The sequence below is a fragment of the Bubalus kerabau genome, chromosome 23, assembly GCF_029407905.1.
Source record: "Bubalus kerabau isolate K-KA32 ecotype Philippines breed swamp buffalo chromosome 23, PCC_UOA_SB_1v2, whole genome shotgun sequence".
Lineage (NCBI taxonomy): Eukaryota > Metazoa > Chordata > Mammalia > Artiodactyla > Bovidae > Bubalus > Bubalus kerabau.
In genome coordinates, this window is record NC_073646.1 from 26,874,425 (window position 1) to 26,894,234 (window position 19,810).

The window sequence follows — 19,810 nt, forward strand, 5'->3', positions numbered from 1 at the left end:
AGGGAGGTCCAAGGAGGTGACTTCTGAGCCAAGACCTGGGGTGGAGAAAGCTTGGTGTGTTCAAGTAAGGTCATGTTTAGTCTCTAAAAAAACTGTCATACCCTTCCACAAAGCGGCTATACCATTTTACATTCCCATCAGGAGTACTTGAGAAACTGTTTCTCCATCTATTCACCAGCATTTGGTATTATTACTTTTTAAATTTTAGCCATCCTGGTAGGTGTGCAAATAGGAAATTTGAACTTCTCTAATGGCTAATGAGGTTGAGTACCCTTTTTCATGCTCAATTTGCCACCTACATCATTGAAACTCGTGTCCTTTGCCCATTTTCAAATTGGATTGGACCAGATTTTAATTGGGGATGAGACATGATCTGTTTTACAAAGATCAGTCTAACTGCTTTGAGAATTAATTAACGGGCCCAAACGGTGACACAGGCGGAGCAGGAGGCAGTGTGGAAGTTCAGGAGACAGATGATGGGGACTGGGGCTGGGTGTCAGCGCTGAAGATGCAGAAATAGGGACCCATTCTGGATCATTCAGTCCTTTGGAGGTAGAGCTTGCAAGACTTGCAGGCTCCTGGAATGTTACTTTACAGAAGGAGAAGCGGGTTTGGGAGAAGGGGAATCACGACTCTAGACTTAAGTCTGAGTTGCCTGTCACTGACTAGGGGAGATCTCAGGTCGGCTGTTGGAGGGAGAGGTCACAGATAATGAGGGCTTGACCTAGGGCAGTGGCCGACAGAGGAAAGGAGGGATTTGAGCGGCACTGGGAGGGGAAGATTAGCAGGAAGCGGTGACTGGCTGAATATCAAACTGGGGTTGGGACATGGAAGTTTCAGACTTCCACGACTGACGACACGGGGGCCCAGGCGCCCAGAAAAGTGAAGTCGACCCAGCAGCCCTGCTCCGAGGGACGCTCCATGAAAGCGGAGGTGCAGGGAGGCTCGACTACAATCCGTTGTAACCTGAGCCAAGCTCCGGCGGAAGGGCGGCCAGGGACCGATCAAAGGGGTCAGCTCCGGGGACTGGGCGAGACCGCGAGAGCTTTGTCCTCCTTAGGCTGAAGCCGGCGGGCGTCCCGGAGGACGTGTAATTTGAGCAGAGCTTCCAAGGTCACGCGGAGACGCGCGAGGCCTTTGATGTAAGAGCTACTTTGGGATTTGAAGGGTAGGCGTCCTTGTCCAACAGTGGAACTCAAGAAAGAAGGCGGGGAGCGGCGGGACCCCGGACCGCGGCCGGGCGTCCACTCGGCAATCTTCGGCTGAGGCTCGGCCACCGCCCCCCCAACTCCGGCCTCAGCCTCGAGCTCAGAGCCGATCCGGAAACAGCCGAGCGGATCCGGAAACAGCCGAGAAGACCCGGAAGCGGTGAGCGCCGTCACCAGGGAGTGCGGGAACCCGCCGTTTGCGCGGAGGCAATGGCGGCAGCTGCGCCGGCGGCCGCGGGCGAGGATGGCCGGCGGCGGCTGCCAGGGGCCGGTACGTGAGGGCTCGTCCGTGCACGCGAGGGGCGGTGAAGCCGGAGGCGGGGCCGAGTTCGGCGTCGCTGGATGTGGGGGGGGGGAGTGGGGGGAGCCTGGAGAAAGGGGCGGGACCACGCCGCCGGGAAAAAAGGTGGGGGGGGCGTGGCCTAGCGATGCAAGGTGGAGGGCCAGTGGCAGGTTAGAGGTGGGGCCCAGTGTGGGAGGGGCGAGGCGGGGCCAGGTGGGCAAGGGGCGGGGCCACTGGAAGGGAGGGGGCGTGTCAGAGAAAAGGGGACTGGGTGAACCGAGGGAGGAAGAGGCGGGGCTCTAGACAACACGAGGCAGAGCTAGGTGAGAAGGAGGCGGGGAAGGGGCGGGGCCAGGTGAGCAGGGCGGGGTTAGGTAAAGGTGCAGGGACCTTGGCTGTAGTACTAAGTTGCACTTGAGGATTTGATACCTTGGGAATATTGGGAATCAGAGTGATGAGAAAAGAGGCTGATCCCTGTGCTCCACAGCGCTGGACATCCAGCCCCAGGAGGGGGCAAAAGTTGAGGCTGAGTCCGGGGAGCTCGAGCGGCTTCGGGCTGAGTTAGCAGGCGCCCTGGCAGAAATGGAAACCATGAAGGCTGTGGCCGAGGTGAGCGAGAGCACGAAGGCCGAGGCTGTGGCGGCGGTGCAGCGGCAATGCCAAGAGGAGGTGGCCTCGCTGCAAGCCATCCTGAAAGGTGAGGCAGGTGGTCCTCCCAGCCTCCCTCGGCCCCATAAGGGGGAGTGCATGACAAGAAAGGGGTCATGACCTACACCCATGGGGTAGTTTGGCAGGACTGCCTAGCACAGGCAGGCTCGGGACTCCGAGGAAGAAGCAGAAGAAGCGTGCTTTTTTAATTTGCATAGAACCCCAGCCTGGGCTCCAGCAGCACCTCTGTCAGTTCCAGCTAAGTTTAGCTCAGAAGGCTACCTCTTCCCTGGCCTCATGTCATTTCTGGTCCCTCACTAATGACTGATCAACCCTGAAAGTGAGCAGTTTCTCAGTTCCCTGAGAACTCGTTTGAGTCTTTGGCCTTCAGACTCAGCCCTGGGCCTCATCTCTGTAAATCTCATTATCTGATTTCCTTGCTTCCCCAAGCAGCCCTACATCCTCTGCTTCCATGGCCACCGCTGTAGCAAAGCTCTCTGTCTGCTCCTGCATATTGTTGCCTCAGCCTTCTTAAAAGTCTCCCTCTATAGTCTGGCCTTGACCTTGGCTTCCAGATTAAACTTCTTACAATTCCCATCCCACCATGCCATTCCCCTTTCTAATGACCACTCCTAGCTCCAGACTTCTCTGGGCCCATATTTCTTACATTTTAGGCATCCGTGTCCCATCTGTGCAACGTGGTTGTCTCCTTGTATGACTTACCTTGTCATACAAGGTACTTGTCATACAATCTACTTGATGTTTGTTCTTCAAATAGATCCACTTTTTAAAAACGTACACACATCTATTTTAAAGGGAACTTCCTATCTGTCTAAGAAACTGTGTCCTAAATAATAATGATAACCAACATTTATTGAGTGCCAGGCTTCACTGGTGGCTCAGATGGTCGAGAGTCTGCCTGCAATGCAGGAGACCTGGGTTTGATTCCTGGGTTGGAAAGATCCCCTGGAGGATGGGATAGCAGTCCACTCCAGTATTCTTGCCTGGAGAATTCCATGGACAGAGAAGCCTGATGGGGTAGAGTCTGTGGGTTCGCATAGTCGGCCACAACGGAGCGACTGACACTTTCACTGAACTAAATACTTGATGAATATTTAATCTTCATCAGCTATGGGGTCACACAGAGTCGGACACAACTGAAGTGACTTAGCAGCAGCAGTAGCAGCAGCAGCAGCAGGAACTGTTATCCATCTCCGTTTTACAGAGGAAGCTCTGAGGCTCAGATAGGTTAGATAACTTGCCTAAGATTATATAGCTGGAAAGGAGAAGATTTGAACCCTGGCAGCCTGACAACAGAACCTTTACTTCTGATGTTAGTACGTGTTAAAATAAGTAACTATGCAAATGAAAAATGACCATGTTCCACTCAACATCACCTTTAACTCCCACTGACCTGTTAAGATGAATTCTAAATCCCAGCATGGCATTCTGCATCTTCACTGCTGTTCTTCCAGTGTCCACTATGCCCCAGCCACACCATCCACTTTCCCACCCGTGAGCCTTTGCGCCTGTTACTTAATTAATGTGTCCTTTCTGTCTTCACTGCTTGCTGGTGTCTCTCCGGGCCAGGCAGGTAGAGCGAGGGTCTCCTTCTGGGACCCCCAAGCCCAGGAGTGGTCCTCTCACAAGCTCTTCTCAGACTGCTTTGTAACTTTCCATGGCTGTCTTTCTCATTGGACTGTGGGCTCCTGGTGTCAGGGTTTGTGTTTGATTAATTTCTCTATTTCCAGAGCCCAGTTCAGAGTCTGGTCCAGAATGAATATTTATCACTATTATTAGATATTGCTTATTGTTCTTATGTATTAATAGCAACAGATAGCCTATCTTTAGCATTTATTATACACCAGGAAGAGGGTTAAAGCCCTTCCCGATATCATGTCATTTGATCCTATAACAAGCCAGCAGGGTTATCATTAGCTGAGGACATTATGCAGAGAGGCAAATTGCCCAGGACCTTGCTGTGCTGTGCTCAGTTGCTCAGTCATATCCAACTCTTTGCGACCCCATGCACTGTAGCCCGCCAGGCTCCTCTGTCCATGGGGATTTTTCAGGCACGAATACTGGAGTAGGTTGCCATCTCCTCAGTCCAACCGCAAAGCCTCCTGTCATCACCACTCTGGTAAATTGCCTTGCAGAGAGCGGCAGTGATGGAAAGCTCCCTGTTTGCCCCCAGGTAAGGCTGACGTACTGACCCTCCCTCTCCTCTGCCCTTCCTGCCCTGCCAGACTCCATCAGCAGCTATGAAGCCCAGATCACGTCTCTGAAACAGGAGCGGCAGCAGCAGCAGCAGGACTGTGAGGAGAAGGAGCGGGAGCTGGGGCGCCTGAAGCAGCTGCTGTCTCGGGCTCACCCCCTGGACTCCTTGGAGAAGCAGATGGAAAAGGTTGGGGTTGGGATAGTCTACTTGCCCCCTCCCCGGGGACTTGAGAAGATGTTGAGGCAGCCAAAGGTGACCTTGGGGCACAGGGTTTGTTGATGTCCCACTGCCACGTCACTGGGAGCAAGGCACTCAGCAATAATTCTAGGTACTAAGCCTATACTCAGCACGGGAAAATTGGGACTTCTCTGGTAGTCCAGTGGTTAAGACTCCTTGCTTTCACTGCAGGGGCCACAGATTCATTCCCTGCTTGGGGAACTAAGATCCAGCGTGCTGTGTGGCATAACTCAGAAAAGTTAAGAAAAGTCATGTGTGGGGGGCGGCTAACATTTAAGGATACCTCTTACGCACTAGGTACTGTGGACAGACTCAGTGTCCCCAGTCTTTCCCGTGAAAGACAGGTCCATTAGATCCATTTAACAGATGAGTAAGGTGAGGCTCAAAGACGTTTAGTCATTCTTGCCAGGTTATGCGCATAAAAAGGAGCAGATCTGGGACTTTCCTGGTGGTCCAGAGGTTAAGAATCCTCCTCCTGCCAATGCAGGGGACACGGGTTTGATCCCTGGTCCCGGAAGATTCCGTATGCTGCGGAGCAGCTAAGCCCGTGTGCTACAGTTACTGAAACCCAAGAGCCCTAGAGCCCTTGCTCCACAACGAGAGAACCCACCACAATGGGAAGCCCACGCACCACAACTAGAGAGTAGCCCCTGCTCGCTGCAACTGGAGAAAGCCCATGCGCAGCAAGGAAGACCCAGCACAGTCAAAAAAACAAAGGAGCAGATCTAGGACTTTAAAATCTAGGCAGCCTAGTTCTAAAGCTTTATTCTTAATCTCTATGGCATACCATCATTTTTATTCCTGCTGTCATAAACAATCATAGGAAACACAGATTACCAAACTCTTCACCTTTCAGGGCAAGTTCACATCTTCCCTCATTTGAACCTCACAGCTGCCCTGTGAGGTAGGTACTTACCTCACATTATGCATGAGGAATGTGAGGCTCACCTTATATGTGAGGCTCAGGGAGATGGAGTTAATCTCCTGGTGAGAAGGACAAAGATCTAGACAGGAGCCCAAGAAAGGAAGGCTTCCAACCCACAATTTGCCTGCAGAGGCTGCCACTATACTTGCATTCTGAGTGTTCCTCAGGGAGTGGTTACGCAGGGTGGTGAAGGAGAAGGCTCTGCTAAATTAAATCTGCCAGGTACGGTGGAAAGAAGCACAGGCCCAGAGTCAGGAAGTTCCAATCCTGGCCCTGCATCCAGCCGTCATTCATCCACTGTGTGGGCATCTGCAGAGCATGTACTTCAGGGCTTCAGATGGGATCGGAGGTGTTTTGTTTGGGCCACACAGGCTTACCCTACCTGCTGGCAGTGTTCACATAAGAGATTTGGAGGTTTACACTGAGCTTGTCTGAGATGGGTTTTTGAATTACTCAAGAGGCAGAAATTGTATGAATTGGAAGAGGATGGATGACTGGCCAGTTTCTGCCTTGGACAGCTGGCTGGATAGCAGGGTCATTGTTGACCTGGTGCTAACGAGAGGAGAAATGGCAGTGTGAGGTGGTTTAGATTGGCTGTACAAGGACAGAAGAGCCTGTCCAACACCCAAGTTGAGGTGTCCAGAGGCTGTTGACTGTACAAGTTCAACAGAATGCCAAACCTGAAAAGAGAGCAAAAGAAGCAGCCAGCAATATGGCGGTGACGGGAGTGTGGGAAGACATAACAGGTAGGACAAAGTTTGAAAACCCAAATCAACAGTGGCTTAAATGAGGTAGAAATTTATTTTTCTTGGGCTTTCCTGATAGCTCAGTTGGTAAAGAATCCACCTGCAATGCAGAGACCCTGGTTCGATTCCTATGTCTGGAAGATCTGCTGGAGAAGGGATAGGCTACCCACTCCAGTATTCTCGCCTGGAGAATTCCATGAACTATATAGTCCATGGGGTCACAAAGAGTCAGACATGACTTTCACTTTTCACTTTTATTTTTATTAGAGTTCAGAAGTAGACATTCTAGGACTGATGTGGCAGCTCAACAAGTCATTAGGAACTCAGGCTCCTCCTATGTTGCTGTTATGCCATTGGTAGTATACTGCCTCATGATCCAGGATGACTGCTTGAGCGCCAGCCATCACGTCTGCATTTTAGCCAGCCAGAAGGAGGAGGAAGAGGAGTAAATACAGCCTTTCCCCCTGAGGGGTTGACCTGGAAGTTACACCCAGCATGTCTGCCTACATCTCATTAGCTGAAACTTAGTCATATGATCATGCTTAGTTACAGGGAAGCTGAGAAATGTAGATGGTATTCTAGGATTCAGGTCACGAGCCCAGCTAAAAATGTGAGGTTCTATGATTTAAAAAAGGGACACATGATATTGGGGGAGAAACGTATGTCACTCTACAAGTGGGCAACAGGAAGGTGGTTGTGACTTTAGCCACCTACCATGTGACCTGGGGTAAGCCTTGTAACTGCTCTGAGCATCTGTGTTTCTCTCTCTAAAATGGGGGTGATAGCACGTGCCTGGGAGGATTAGAAGAGCTGATGTGCTTGGAGGGAAAACTCTGGACAGGCCTGAGGCTCCTGCAGTCGGGAGGACTGCCTGTCACTGCCCAACGCCCCTTCCCCTTCCCCAGGCCCACGAGGACTCGGAGAAGCTGCGGGAGATCGTGCTGCCCATGGAGCAGGAGATCGAGGAACTGAAGGCGAAACTGCTGAGGGCGGAGGAGCTGATCCAAGAGATCCAGGTGAGGGGGTGGCCAGGGGGCGCTGAGGGAGGCAGGGGCGCTGCAGGACCCCAGCCCCTCAGCCTCTTCCCTGCCCCATCTCCCTAGAGACGGCCCCGGCATCCCCCTTCCCTGCACGGCTCCACGGAGTTGCTCCTGTCCCGGGACCCATCTCCCCCGCTGGAGCCTCTTGAGGAGCTGAGTGAGGACGGGGGCCCAGCGGCTGAGGCCTTTGCCCACAACTGTGACGACAGCGCCTCCATCTCCTCCTTCTCCCTTGGCGGGGGGGCCAGCGGCAGCGCCTCCCTGCCCCGCAGCCGCCAGGGCTTGAGCGCCGAGCAGGAGGAGACAGCCTCTCTGGTGTCCACGGGCACCCTGGTCCCCGAAGGCATCTACCTGCCCCCTCCTGGTTACCAGCTGGTCCCAGACAACCAGTGGGAGCAGCTGCAGTTGGAGGTGAGTGGAGAGGGCAGGGCGGGCTGCCAACACACATGCGTCTATCCATCCATCTCTCCCTTCAAGTCCTTACTGAGCTAGAGCCGGGCATCCTGCAGTGAAGAAGAAAACTACTCTCTTGGAGCCTCCTCTAGTGAGGGAGCCAGGCCCAGACATGCACATGGGCCCATGAGGAAGACAGCGTCACAGGGTGAGACTCCCACCACAAAACTCAACAGGGTTGTGGAGGGACTTCCGTGGTTGTCCAGTGATTAAGATACCACCTTCCAATGCAGGGGCCACAGGTTCGATCCCTGGTCACGGAGCTAAGATTCCATATGCCTTGCAGCTAAAAACCCAGAACATGGAAATAACTGAAGTAACATTATAAAAATTCAATAAAGACTTTAAAAATGATCAACATACAAAAAAAAATCTTAAAAAAAAATTAGGATGATGAGGTAGAGACTGGCAGGACAGGAGATCTTCCTAGCTGGCAAGAGAGGTGCTTTCTGAAGATCAGAGACCAAAGGATCTGCAGGTTCCAAGGCCCAGAGGATGGACATACCGTGGTGTGTCTGAGGAGCTGGAAGGCTTCCAAGGAGGGGAAGAGAGATGAGGTCAGAAAGGCAGGCAGGGGCCACAGGAGGTCGGCCTCGGCTTCGGGGCCAGCCATGAAGTTTGTGTTTCAGACCAGGAGCTGTAGGAAGCGTCTATGAGGTTTAAGGCAGGGAAAGGCCTGCTCTACTTTGGGCTCATCATGGGTCACTGGGCACTCTGGGTGAGAATGGATTATAATCGGGGGAAGGGGCAAGGGGAGAAGCAAGGTGGCTGCTTGGAAGGGTGATGCTTGATGTAGTTTAGAGGAAGGTGGTGACTGGGACCGTGGTCCCAGGAGGTGGCGGCCGAGATGGAGACAAGTGAGTGGATTTGGAATTCATTCTGGAGGCTGCCAGGCAGGGCCTGCTGGTGGTCTGGACCCGGGTAGTGGAAGACAGAGAAGAGTCAATGTCCGTTCCTGAGCTTTCAGCTGGAATGACTGGGCGGATGCTGGCGCTGCCCAGGGAGATGCAGGAGGCAAGGCGTGAGAGGCCTGGAGAGGAGGGAGGCCTCCCCTTGGCCGTCGAGCCTGAGGCCGGGATCTATGGCAGGGGCGGCAGCTGCAGAAGGACCTGGAGAGCATCAGCCGAGAGCGGGACGAGCTGCAAGAGGGCCTGAGACGGAGCAATGAGGACTGCGCCAAGCAGGTGGGTTTGGCCTCCGCTCCAGCCCCGGGGGCCTCTACTCCCGGCTTCCTTCTGGCCCCGCCTCACCCTCGCCCCACCTCCACCCACAGATGCAAGTCCTCCTGGCTCAGGTCCAGAACTCAGAGCAGCTGCTGCGGACCCTGCAGGGAACCGTGAGCCAGGCGCAGGAGCGCGTTCAGCTGCAGATGGTGAGGGCTGCGGGACCAGGGGGGCCAGAAGAGGAGTGGGAGGGGAATTGGTTGAGGCCCATGTGGAAGGTCAAGACACCTGTCCTACAGCCCTCCCCCACCCCGATCCGCTCTGGCTTCGCCCTGGAGTTGGTACCAGGCAGATAAGAGGGCTTCCAGGGCACCCAGTACCTCATTTAGACAGAGCCCACCACACACTCAGTGATCTTTAAGCTAATCCCACAAGCTCAGAGCCTCAGCGTTGACACGTTGAAATTGAGATAATGGGTCCTAGCTTGCAGAGTCATGAGGATGAAAAGCAGAGATTGCAAAATCGGATGCTTCTTGAGACAAGAGAGGCAAATGATTGAACCAGGTCTGGTGTACGGCCAGAAGGAGCAGCAGGCAAACGGAGACCCTGTAAAGATCTCTTCATTTGTCAAGAGAAGCCAGATCTGGATATTTGTGTGTAGTCTCCCAGGTTTTAAAGTTGTTGTTTAGTCGTTCAGTCATGTCCGACTCTTTGCGACCCCATAGACTGCAGCACACCAGGCTTCCCTGTCCTTCATTGTCTCCTGGAGTTTGCTCAAACTCATATCCATCGAGTCGGTGATGCCATCCAACCATCTCATCCTCTGTCATCCCCTTCTCCTCCTGCCTTCAATCTTTCCCAGCATCAGGGTCTTTTCTAATGAGTCAGCTCTTTGCATCAGGTGGCCAAAGTATTGGAGCTTCAGCTTCATCATCAGTCCTTCCAATGAATATCCAGGGACCACATAAAACAACCAGTGTGGCTTGTGGCTGCCACTCTGTGACCTCAAAATCATCGAGGAGGCTGCAGAAAGAGCTTGAGGGTCTTCCAGGTGGTCCAGTGGTTAGGACTCCATGCTTCCACTGCAGGGGGAACCAGGGGTTCCATCCATGCTTGGGGAACTAAGATCCCTCAAGCAAACAAGGGAAAAAAAAAATAATGAGCTTGGGAGCCAAAGACGCTTACTGAAGGGTGTTTCTTCCTTTCTCGGCTGAGAAGGAGGGCGTGGGCTTCCTGGTTCTCCTTCCAGTGTCTGGGAGGAGGGCTCAGGGTCTGGCCTCACAGGAGATGCCGATCCCCTCATCACCTCGTCCTAACTGTCCACCCCCAGGCAGAGCTGGCCAACTCCCACAAGTGCCTGAGCCACGAGGTAAAGCGCCTGACGGAGGAGAACCAAGGGCTCCGCGCTGAGCAGCCGCCGTCCTCAGCCCCCCGGGTCCTGGAGCAGGATGAGGGCTGGGAGGAGTCGCTGCCCAGCTCGCTGCCGGTAAGGGGGGTGTGGCCCTTCCTCTCCACGCGCAGCGAAGCACTGGCTTGCGGCCAGGGGACTCAGGGACAGACCCAGGCTGCTGTATCAGCTGCGTCACTGTGGTCAACTCATGCGGCTTTGCTAAGACTCAGTTTCCTCCTCTGCAAAATGGGGCCACACCCCTTCCCAGCATTGGCACGGAGAGAAAATGAGTTAACGGAGCGCTTGACATGAAGAGGGGCTTCCCCCTGTGGCTCAGAAGGTAAAGAATCTGCCTGTAATGCAGGCAGGCTACAGTCCATGGCGTCACAAAAGGTCGGACACGACTGAGCGACTAACACTTTCACTTTGACACAAAGGAAGCAGTCATTTGGCTTGTTATTTTTACTTTATCAATTCTTTTGGCCACACAGAGCAAGCCTGTATGCTAAGTCACTTCAGTCACGTCCAGCTCTTTAGGACCCTATGGGCTGTAACTCAGTAGGCCCTTCTGTCCATGGGATTCTGCAGGCAAGAATACTGGAGTGGGTTGCCATGCTCGCCTCCAAGGGATCTTCCCGTCTCAGGGATCAAACCGATGTCTCTTAGGTCTCCTGCCCTGGCAGGAGAGTTCTTTACCACTAGTGCCACCTGGGAAGCCCACCACACAGCATGCAGGATCTTAATTCCCCACCCAGAGATTGAACCTGCGCCTCCTGCGATGGAAGTACCACTTCTGAAGCCCTGGACCACCAAGGGAAGTCCCTGACTTATTTTTAAGTGACAGGAGATCCACAAAATTGAATTCATCGGAATCTTTGGTTTGTTGAAAGCTATCATCATTGATCCGTGCATGGCCTCCGTCCATCAATTGACTTTATTAAGAATATGAAGATCACCTGGAACCCTTGCCCACCCTGAGAACTATGACTGACATCTCCTTACGTGCGACCCCGCCCCACATTCCTTGGCTCTGCTTCTGCCGTCCCCAGCTTTGTCATTCCTTTGCCTTCTTTGGTGTCTTTTTTATTATTGGGTTGGCCTAAAGAGTCGTTCTGGTTTTTCCATAACAGCGCCCAGAAAAACCCTAATGAATGTTTTGGCCAACCCAACACATACACACGTCTGCCTAAACTGTGGAGTGTTCATAACTTTAGTTGTTTCTGAGCATTACAAGAGCTCCAAGTCTTGCTCTGGGTAATCTGGAACTTGCACTCAACTCCACTCCCGAGGGTCCTCCTCCCCGGGCTTGTGCTGCAGGAAGCAGCCATCCAAGGGTGTGTGTGTCCACCCTCCCCACCATCCCCCTTGAGTCCCTGGCCCCCAGGGCCTCTGCCCCTCCCCCCCCCCCCCCCCCACACACACCACCCTGCAACCAGCCTGTGACTTGCTTCCTCCCAGGAGCTGCAGCAGCTGGTGCGCCGCACGCAACAGGAGGCGCAGGCCCGCCAGCAGGCCCAGGAGCACGAGGCCGAGAGGCTGCGGATTGAGATCGTGACTCTGCGGGAGGCGCTGGACGAGGAGACGGCGGCAAGGGCCAGCCTGGAGGGGCAGCTGAGGGTGCAGCGGGAGGAGACAGGTGAGGAGAGGGTGCCAGCCAGCCCCCCTCCCTCCCCAGGAGGCCAGCTCCCACGAGGACCCCACCACCCGCCCCGGGCTCTGGGAGGGGTGAGAGGTGCAGGGCGAGAAGGATGAGCCTTGACCTATCTTTCTTTACTTCCCGCACAGAGGTGTTAGAGGGTGAGTATGGGCGGGAGCCTGTCCCCGCCAGGCCGGGAGGGGAAGGAGCAAGGGTGTGGGCCTGACGTCTTGGCCCTGCCTGACTCCCCAGCCTCCCTGTGCAGCTTGAGGATGGAGATGGAGCGCATCCAGGAGGAACAGAGCAAGGTGAGGCAGGACCCGGGCCAGGCCGGGGTGATGGGGGAGGCTGGCAGTGCGGACAAGACCCTCACCCGTCCCTGCTTCCCTTTATGTCTCCCTCAGGCCAAGCGGCAGGAGGTCCTCAGGCCATCACAGGGCACGGGCCGCACAGAAGAGGTCAGGATCAAGGGTGGTACTGAAGGGGTAACCCTGTCCAGACATCCCATCCGAGACCCCAGCTCTATGTCCTGTGCCCCCAGGCCCAGCTCACAGACCTGCTCTCGGAGCAGCGGGCAAAGATGCTGCGGCTGCAGGCGGAGCTGGAGACTAGTGAGCAGGTGCAGCGGGATTTCGTACGACTGTCCCAGGCCCTGCAGGTACCGCATGTCCCTTCCCCACCGGGCTGGCGTGACTCCCGGCGACTTGTCCTAGGTCTTGCAAGGACAGGCCCCCAGCTAGAGGAGTCTTCTTCCTCCCCCTGGGGCTGGCACAGTCCTTTCCTCTTAGCTGTTGCTCCCTGTTACGAGAAGCCTGTGGCCCAGGGCCGGGCTTGTGGGCATGCCGCGTGCTCATCTCGTCAGTCCCGCCTGCCCCTGCCCGCCCCTCCTCAGCCTGCTGTCTGAGGACCCACTTCTTCCCTTGAAGTCAGTTTCACTGTGGGTTGGGGGAGGAGGAGTCCTGAGCCCTTGCCCCTCGTGGTGGGGAGTAGCTGGCCGGCGGGGTGGAGGCTGCATTTTCCCACCGAGGGCCCTCTGCCTCCCTTGCCGGCCCCCACAGGTGCGCCTGGAACGGATCCGCCAGGCAGGGAGCCTGGAGCAGGTGCGCGGCATCATAGACGAGGCGCCCCTTCGGGACGTCAGGGACATCAAGGACACCTGAGGGCCCGGCGCCCGCCCACCCTGGGGGAGACCGCCCTTCACTCCTGAACCGTGAGGCCGAGGCTTGAGGGGGGTGGTCTCAGGATGGAGTCGTCACCCTCTCCAAGGCCGGGGTCGAGGTGACAGGGCCACTGCTGCCCTGGCCCCTGCAGCACTCCTCCTAAAGACAGCTGGGCCTTCTGCTTCCAAAGATGACACCCGGGCGAGGGTCCCAAGCCCCTCTGTGAGCCAGCTCGGCCCTGTGGCTTTCTGGCTGCCATGCTGCCTCCTGGGTTCCAACCCTCCTGCGCCCACCGCCACCCAGACTAACAGCCACACCCGTCACCTCACGTCCCCTTCCCCCAGGGACAGCTGCGAGTGGTGGCCGGGAGCCTTGGGGTGCGTCCCCAGGCCCCTCTGCACCCGCGCCCTGGGCCAGGTGGCTGCTTCCCAGACTGCGTTGACACTAAGATGCTTGTCCCCAGGGGCCCGAGCCAGGCCCCAAGATGTGTGCATGGAGACAAGGCCAGATTTTTCTGTCATTTATTTTCAATAAATAAGCAGCTCAGCTCAATCAGTCGCCTTGTCCCTGCGAGCCCCACGGGGTCGGGGAGGGGAGGTTTCACAAGGGCAAAAGGGGGCCAGGTTGCTGAGGGGGGAGGAGACGTGAAGAGGACATAGTGTTTATAAACAAGAATGTCGGGCAGGAGGAATAGGGAACGTTGTGGGGGGTGGGGTCTGTGCCACAGCTCTGGCCGAAGATGCGTCACTATGGGGTGGGGAGGGAGGGCAAAAGGCCTGGTTGCTTCCTTCTTTCATCTTCTGGATCTGGAAGGGGAAAGGGAAGGATGAGACTTTCTCATCTTAGGTGGGGTGGGTGGAGTGGGACCCGAGAAGAATAGTTCCTCCCAGCTCCTTGCCTGTCCCCCGGCACACTCACCTGGAGGGCCCCCCCACCACCCAACCACTCACCTGTGTCCCCAGCCCCCCTCCTCCCAACCACTGCAGCCCCAGCAGCAGACAGCTCAGCGCCCAGCCAGCGCAACGCAGCGCAGCCCAGCAGACAGTGGTGCCCGACACCCGGCCCCACTCGGAAGCGCGGCGGTGGCGGCGGTGGAGCTGCGAGGATAAGTGACCTCGGCGCCACCTGAAGGGAGGGGGGCGGGCAAGGGGCACAGCAGCTGGGGCGAGGGCAGGAAGAGGGCTGATACCTGTGACACGGTTCAAAGAGATGGAGGAGGGGGAAACGGGTTATCCTATGGCCAAAGAGGACAGAGAGACACCATTATCGAGGGAAGGAGGCAAGCACAGGGGCCAAGAGGGCTGGGGAGGTTGTGAGGGTGCCTAGGAGACCATGTCTGCATGGGGCTCAGAGGGGCGAGTGGGGGGAAAGGAGGGAAGGGGCCGGGTGGGCCGCTCGGCAAAGGGCACAGGCCGGCAGACCCCGGGAACTCACCCACCTGAAAAGGAAGAGGAAGGGGGGCAGGCGCCTTCGCAGCGCGGAGGAAGGGGGCTGTGCCGGGGCTTCGGGGGGCAGATGGGGCTCCGAGGAGGGGAGCCTCTTACCCTCCAGGTAGTTTCGAGCAACGAACTTGAGGATTTCGTCGAGCCCAATGACTGGTAATGAGATCTTGAGGACCATGAGCCAATGGTACAGGTCCAGGGCTTGGAGCTTGAAGATCATCTAGCGGGGAGGCGGGAAGGGCAGTGAGAAGGAGCCCACGGAGCTGCCACTGCGCCAGCCTGACTATCCCTCCCTCTGGATCCCTGAAGAGGCCCCTGTGGGTGAGGTGGCAGGTGGCTCTTGGCCAGAAGAAGGCTCACCGGCAGAGGGTCCACGTAGAGGATGAGGAAGTGGAGGGACATGGAGAGGCCGATGGAGCCCACCAGCCAGATGTTCACCCAGGGTGGCATCCGCACGAGGGACTGATTCTCAGACAGGCTGCAAGCAGGCGGCAGGCGGAGCCAGGGTGGGGGGCGCACAGGGGAGAGAAGTGATGAGCGGGAGGGCTGGAGGACAAAGGCGGTGGCCTCCAGACAGGTGGCGGGAGGGGGCGTAGGCCCACCTGTTGAGAGCATTGCACATCTCGATGGTGACCAGCACAGACAAGGCCATGGTCATGGGCTCAGGGGCCTCGAAGACCTCACAGTCCACACCCTCGAAGTCGGGGTTGTGCTCTGAGCACTTCATGAAGTGAGTCTGCCGAGGGCGAGGGGAGAAGCTGGGATCCCCAGAAGCCTCCGCCACCCTCCTTCACTGCCGCCTCCTCCCGTCTCGGTCCTGCCCTACCAGCTGGCTGTAGGTGACCTGAGGCCCGTCCTCGGCATACAGGAACCACCAGGCCGCTGCTCCCACGGTGGCTGCACCCACGTAGCCTGTGTGGAGAGGAGATGGGCACTGGGGGGGGCGGTGCCAGGGCTGGGGAGATAGGAGGGCTTGAGAGGGCTGGTGGCCATGAACAGTGGTACAGGCAGAGGGCCCACCAGCCAGGGTAGCTGCCATGGGGAAGCTGAGGGTGGGGAAGAAGCTTGGGGTTCCGTCCTGCTCACCTCCAATTGCCATGTAGCGGAAGAAGAGCCAGCCACTGATGAGGGGCTCCTTGGGGGTCCGGGGGGGCCGGTCCATGATGTCCAGGTCTGGGGGGTTGAAGCCCAGGGCTGTGGCTGGGAGCCCATCGGTCACCAGGTTCACCCACAGCAGCTGCACAGGGATCAGGGCCTCGGGCAGCCCCAGGGCAGCTGTCAGGAAGATGCTGCCAGAAGGAGGCGGTCACAGGTCTGTCCTGCCTCCCAGGCCTGTGGTCACCCCATCCCCCATACCAGCCACAGGTTCCCCGCTGATAGCCCTTCCGGCTGCTCACCAGACCACCTCGCCCACGTTGGAGGAGATGAGGTAGCGGATAAACTGCTTCATGTTGTTGTAGATGGCCCGGCCCTCCTCCACAGCAGCCACAATGGTGGAGAAGTTGTCATCGGCCAGCACCATCTCGGAGGCTGTCTTGGCCACAGCAGTGCCGGATCCCATGGCAATGCCGATCTCCGCCTTCTTCAGTGCAGGGGCGTCATTGACGCCATCACCTGTCTGCAGGGAGAGAAAGAAGGTGGGAGCTGGCCCCTTCCTCGTACCCTCCTTGACACCCTTCCATCTGGGCCCTAATTCCTCCCCTCTGCACATCTCAGCAGGGCCCTCGGTCAGCCATGTCCTCCCTGGGCCCCCAGCTTCCCAAGACCGACATCTCAGTAGACACTGAGCAGACCCCGCGTGCCCCGGTCCCCGCACCATTGCCGTGATCTCATCGTAGGACTGCAGATACTCCACGATCTTCGACTTGTGGGAGGGCTCCACGCGGGCGAAGCAGCAGGCGCGTCGGCAGGCCTCCCGCTGCTCGGCCAGGGGCAGGTCATCGAACTCCCGGCCAGTGTAGGCCCGGTCGGCCACATCCTCGTTCTCCCCGAAGATACCAATCCGTCGGCAGATGGCAATGGCCGTGCCCTTGTTGTCCCCGGTGATCATGATTACTCGGATTCCGGCATCTCGGCATAGTTGGATGGAGCCCATGACCTCCTTGCGGGGCGGGTCCAGCATGCCCACCACGCCAACGAACGTCATGTCCGTCTACGGGGACAGAGCAGAGAGTGCCGGACTCAGGGGAGGAGGTTTGTGGGGTGGGAGGGAGAGCTGTGTCTACGCCTGGTGCTCAAACCTCAGCCAGGCCTCTAAGCTCAAGGGCAGGAAACATTCCTTGTTCCCATGAGGGCCTGTGGGATGCCAGGCCCATCCTAGGTGGCAGATCCTGTCTTTCATAGAAAGAACTCGACCTGGAAGCGAGGGAAGTGCTTTCTGCTTTCAGCAGGGCCACTTGCTTGGTCTCCAGCTTTGAGTGTTACCTGCCAGACCACATTGTTCTCTCTATAAAATGGAGTGGACTTCCGTGCTACTCAGAGCAGGTCTGCTACAAGATAAAGAGCCAGTCCCAGGATACAGGTCCATGCACCTCTTAAGAAAACCTCACTGTGGGACTTCCCTGGCAGCCCAGTGGCTAAGACTTTGCCTTCCAATGCAGGGGGTGTGGGTTTGATCCCTGGTCAGGGAGCTAAATCCCACATGCCTCGGGGCCCAAAAAATCCCAAAACATAAAACAGAAGTAATATCATAACAAAATTCAATAATGACCCCAAAAAAACCCCACAAAACCTCACTGTGGAAGCACGTCAGCTGAACCCAAGCGTGCTCAGTGACCCGGCTGGCTTCTGTTCTGGAACAAGTGCCTCACCCTCGTATCAGATGAGTCCACGGACCACAGGCCAAGCCGCCTGGACTGGAAGACTCCTAAGATTCTTTCAAACTCTGACATCCTGTGACTCCAGGCCCCGTGACGAGGCAGGACATGACGGGTGGCAGAGGGGGGTGAGGCAGGTGACTCACCTCGTACTCCATGAACTTGGTAGAGTCATCCAGGACCATCTCCTCTCGCTTGGGGGGGGTGTCCCGGGTGGCCAGCGCCAGGCAGCGCAGGGTGTCCCGGCCAGTACCCCACTCTTTGATCACTGACAGAATCTTCTCCTTCACCGGCCCTGTCATGGGCACCCGGGTGGTGCCGACTCGCACATAGTTACAGCGATCGATGACCCCCTCGGGGGCACCCTAGTGGAGCAGAACAACACTCAGAGACGGCTGTTCTTTCCAGCACATGGTGAGCGGCACGGGTAAAGAGAAGGGCTCAGGATTAGGAAGAAGGGGGGCCAAGGCACACTCGGAAATTCCTGACCTTGACAAACATCTTATTGCCCACAGCAGCCCGGGATTTTGCTGGAGAGCAATAGACAGACATGGACTTTCGGTCCCGGGAGAACTCCAGGGTGAATTCCTTCTTCATTAGCTGGCGGATCACCTGAAAGAGAGGAGACAGGGAGAGAGAGGCCAGACTTGAGATGGATGGGGAAAGAGCAATGATGCTGTGCTAGAAGGGTCCCAGACCCTTAAAAGCATAGCCAAAAAAGATCTGGAGGTCAGAGCAGACCGCAAGCTGAGTCTGAGATAAAGCTGAGTCTGCTACCTACAGCAGAAATGGAGACAATTCCAAGGCTAGTGGTGCTATGGTCTTAGTGTCCAACTGAAAGCACAATAGAAACAAGATCACGTAGTGCAGCACTGTCCAATAGAACCTTCCAGAATGATGGGTATGTTTAATAATCTAGGTGGCCGAATGCAGTGCAACTGAACAGTGGCTACTGAGCCCAGGATATGTGCTTAGTGCATCTGAAGAACTGAGTTTTCACTTTATTTAAGAATTTAAATGTAAGCCACCACATGTGTGGGTCTGTGTATTGTGAGACAGCGGGGAGCTGGTGCCTGGCATGCAGTACCAAGCACCTCATGAAAATGAATGTGCCAAATGCAGTCTGGATGTTTCTCCACAAAACAATAATAGCAACAGTAAATAAAATTTTAAAATGTTGATGTTTATATTATCATTTGTAAATTTTAAAAAATGAATCCTCTATTAATACTTAGGTGGCTTTCAATATTTTTGTTATATTAAAACAGCAATAAGCATCTTGCCTTTACCAAAAAAAAAAAAAAGAATGAGCAGTGTGGGAAATATAATAAGACAACCCTGAGGAAATCAATATAGACCTTTAGTAAATATTAACATTGGGAACTTAGAGTAATAATCTCAGATTTGGACTTGTGTATCAGGGAAGCAGACACATATGACTAAATGTGTTTAAATGACTAAAGCAGACACAAATCCTAAATCAGGTCTTTAAAGTGTTAGTCATTCAGTCGGGTCCGACTTTTTGTGGCTCCATGGACTGTAGCCTGCCCCCTTGACTGTAGCCCACCAGGCTCCTCTGTTCATGGAATTCTCCAGGCCAGAATACTGGAGTGGGTAGCCATTCCCTTCTCCAGGGGATCTTTACGACCCAGGAATTGAACCCAGGGTCTCCCACATTGCAGGCAGATTCTTTACCATCTGAACCACCAGGGAAGCCACAAATCAAGTCTTGAGATCTGATAAAAAAAAAAATGAGTGTGTTCCTAGAGGCAGTGGGTAGCAGTTGACAATGGGCTGTCCCAGGATAGGTCACTCATGGTTTCTGGGACCAGCTCAGTCCCTTTCCACTAGGAACATGGTGGGGAAGGTGACTGTCGGTGCATCCAGGGATGCTCCAGCTGGGCACCAGAAAGAGCGGTGTAAGTGAGGGTCAGTATAAGTGACTTGGGAGGCCCCACCCCAAGTCAGCCTCGCCAAGGAAAGCTGTGGACAGGCCAGCTGCTTGTTGGGGCTGGCTCCCAGCACAAGGCCCTACGGGGCCCCATCTCCTGAGGTTCCTTAGGTCCTGGCCTGTATAGGGTGGAGACAAACGGGAGGGAGCGCCCAGACTCACTGAGTTGCAGGCGTTGGCCCTCTCTACCTTCGAGAGGTTTCTCACTTCGGTGTTGAATACATTCATCTTCTCCACCAGGGTGGTGAGGGCTGTCTCGGTGGCCTCTCCCACCTTCTCATAAATACCTTTGGTCTGAGAGGGTAGAGAAGGAAGAGGAAGTAGGTGCCCTGGGCTCCTGGCCCCTCGCTCCCACCTTCCACCTAGAACAGGAAGGGAGCAAACTACTCTCTTCCCCTTACACCCAGGAGAGGCTTGGTACGAGGGACCCCCTCCCCCAGACCCCTTCTTTGCGGCCTGTGGGGGAGGCCTGGACGCAGCCAGCTCGAGGGGCA

General features: G+C 55.8%; 2 protein-coding genes across 5 annotated transcripts in view; one reads left to right on the forward strand and one right to left on the reverse strand.

The window, feature by feature from the left end:
- On the forward strand, positions 1-13,657 carry RABEP2 (rabaptin, RAB GTPase binding effector protein 2). Of its 4 annotated transcripts, XM_055562742.1 has the most exons (14): positions 1-1,479; positions 1,979-2,188; positions 4,386-4,543; positions 7,171-7,281; positions 7,369-7,716; positions 8,847-8,942; positions 9,032-9,130; positions 10,252-10,407; positions 11,770-11,947; positions 12,097-12,108; positions 12,200-12,255; positions 12,352-12,405; positions 12,489-12,605; positions 13,006-13,657. In XM_055562742.1, exons 1-14 carry the CDS (start codon positions 1,419-1,421, stop codon positions 13,105-13,107), a joined length of 1,758 nt encoding a protein of 585 aa, XP_055418717.1. In that variant the 5' UTR covers positions 1-1,418; the 3' UTR covers positions 13,108-13,657. The 4 variants fall into 4 exon arrangements, with proteins under 4 accessions (XP_055418717.1, XP_055418715.1, XP_055418716.1 ...); XM_055562740.1 differs by lacking the exon at positions 13,006-13,657 and having other exon boundaries at positions 12,489-12,889; XM_055562741.1 differs by lacking the exons at positions 12,097-12,108; positions 13,006-13,657 and having other exon boundaries at positions 12,489-12,888.
- The window catches only part of ATP2A1 (ATPase sarcoplasmic/endoplasmic reticulum Ca2+ transporting 1), a 17,507-nt gene continuing 11,308 nt past the window's right edge, over positions 13,612-19,810 (reverse strand). The window contains exons 12-23 of the mRNA XM_055562739.1: positions 19,479-19,610; positions 17,855-17,977; positions 17,512-17,730; positions 16,366-16,701; positions 15,947-16,167; positions 15,636-15,838; positions 15,376-15,461; positions 15,152-15,285; positions 14,910-15,027; positions 14,652-14,769; positions 14,297-14,341; positions 13,612-13,913 (exon numbers count right to left, since the gene is read on the reverse strand). Of these exons, the coding sequence (XP_055418714.1) occupies positions 14,337-14,341; positions 14,652-14,769; positions 14,910-15,027; positions 15,152-15,285; positions 15,376-15,461; positions 15,636-15,838; positions 15,947-16,167; positions 16,366-16,701; positions 17,512-17,730; positions 17,855-17,977; positions 19,479-19,610 (1,695 nt within the window). The 3' untranslated portion in view covers positions 13,612-13,913; positions 14,297-14,336. The remainder of the gene's footprint in view (positions 13,914-14,296; positions 14,342-14,651; positions 14,770-14,909; positions 15,028-15,151; positions 15,286-15,375; positions 15,462-15,635; positions 15,839-15,946; positions 16,168-16,365; positions 16,702-17,511; positions 17,731-17,854; positions 17,978-19,478; positions 19,611-19,810) is intronic.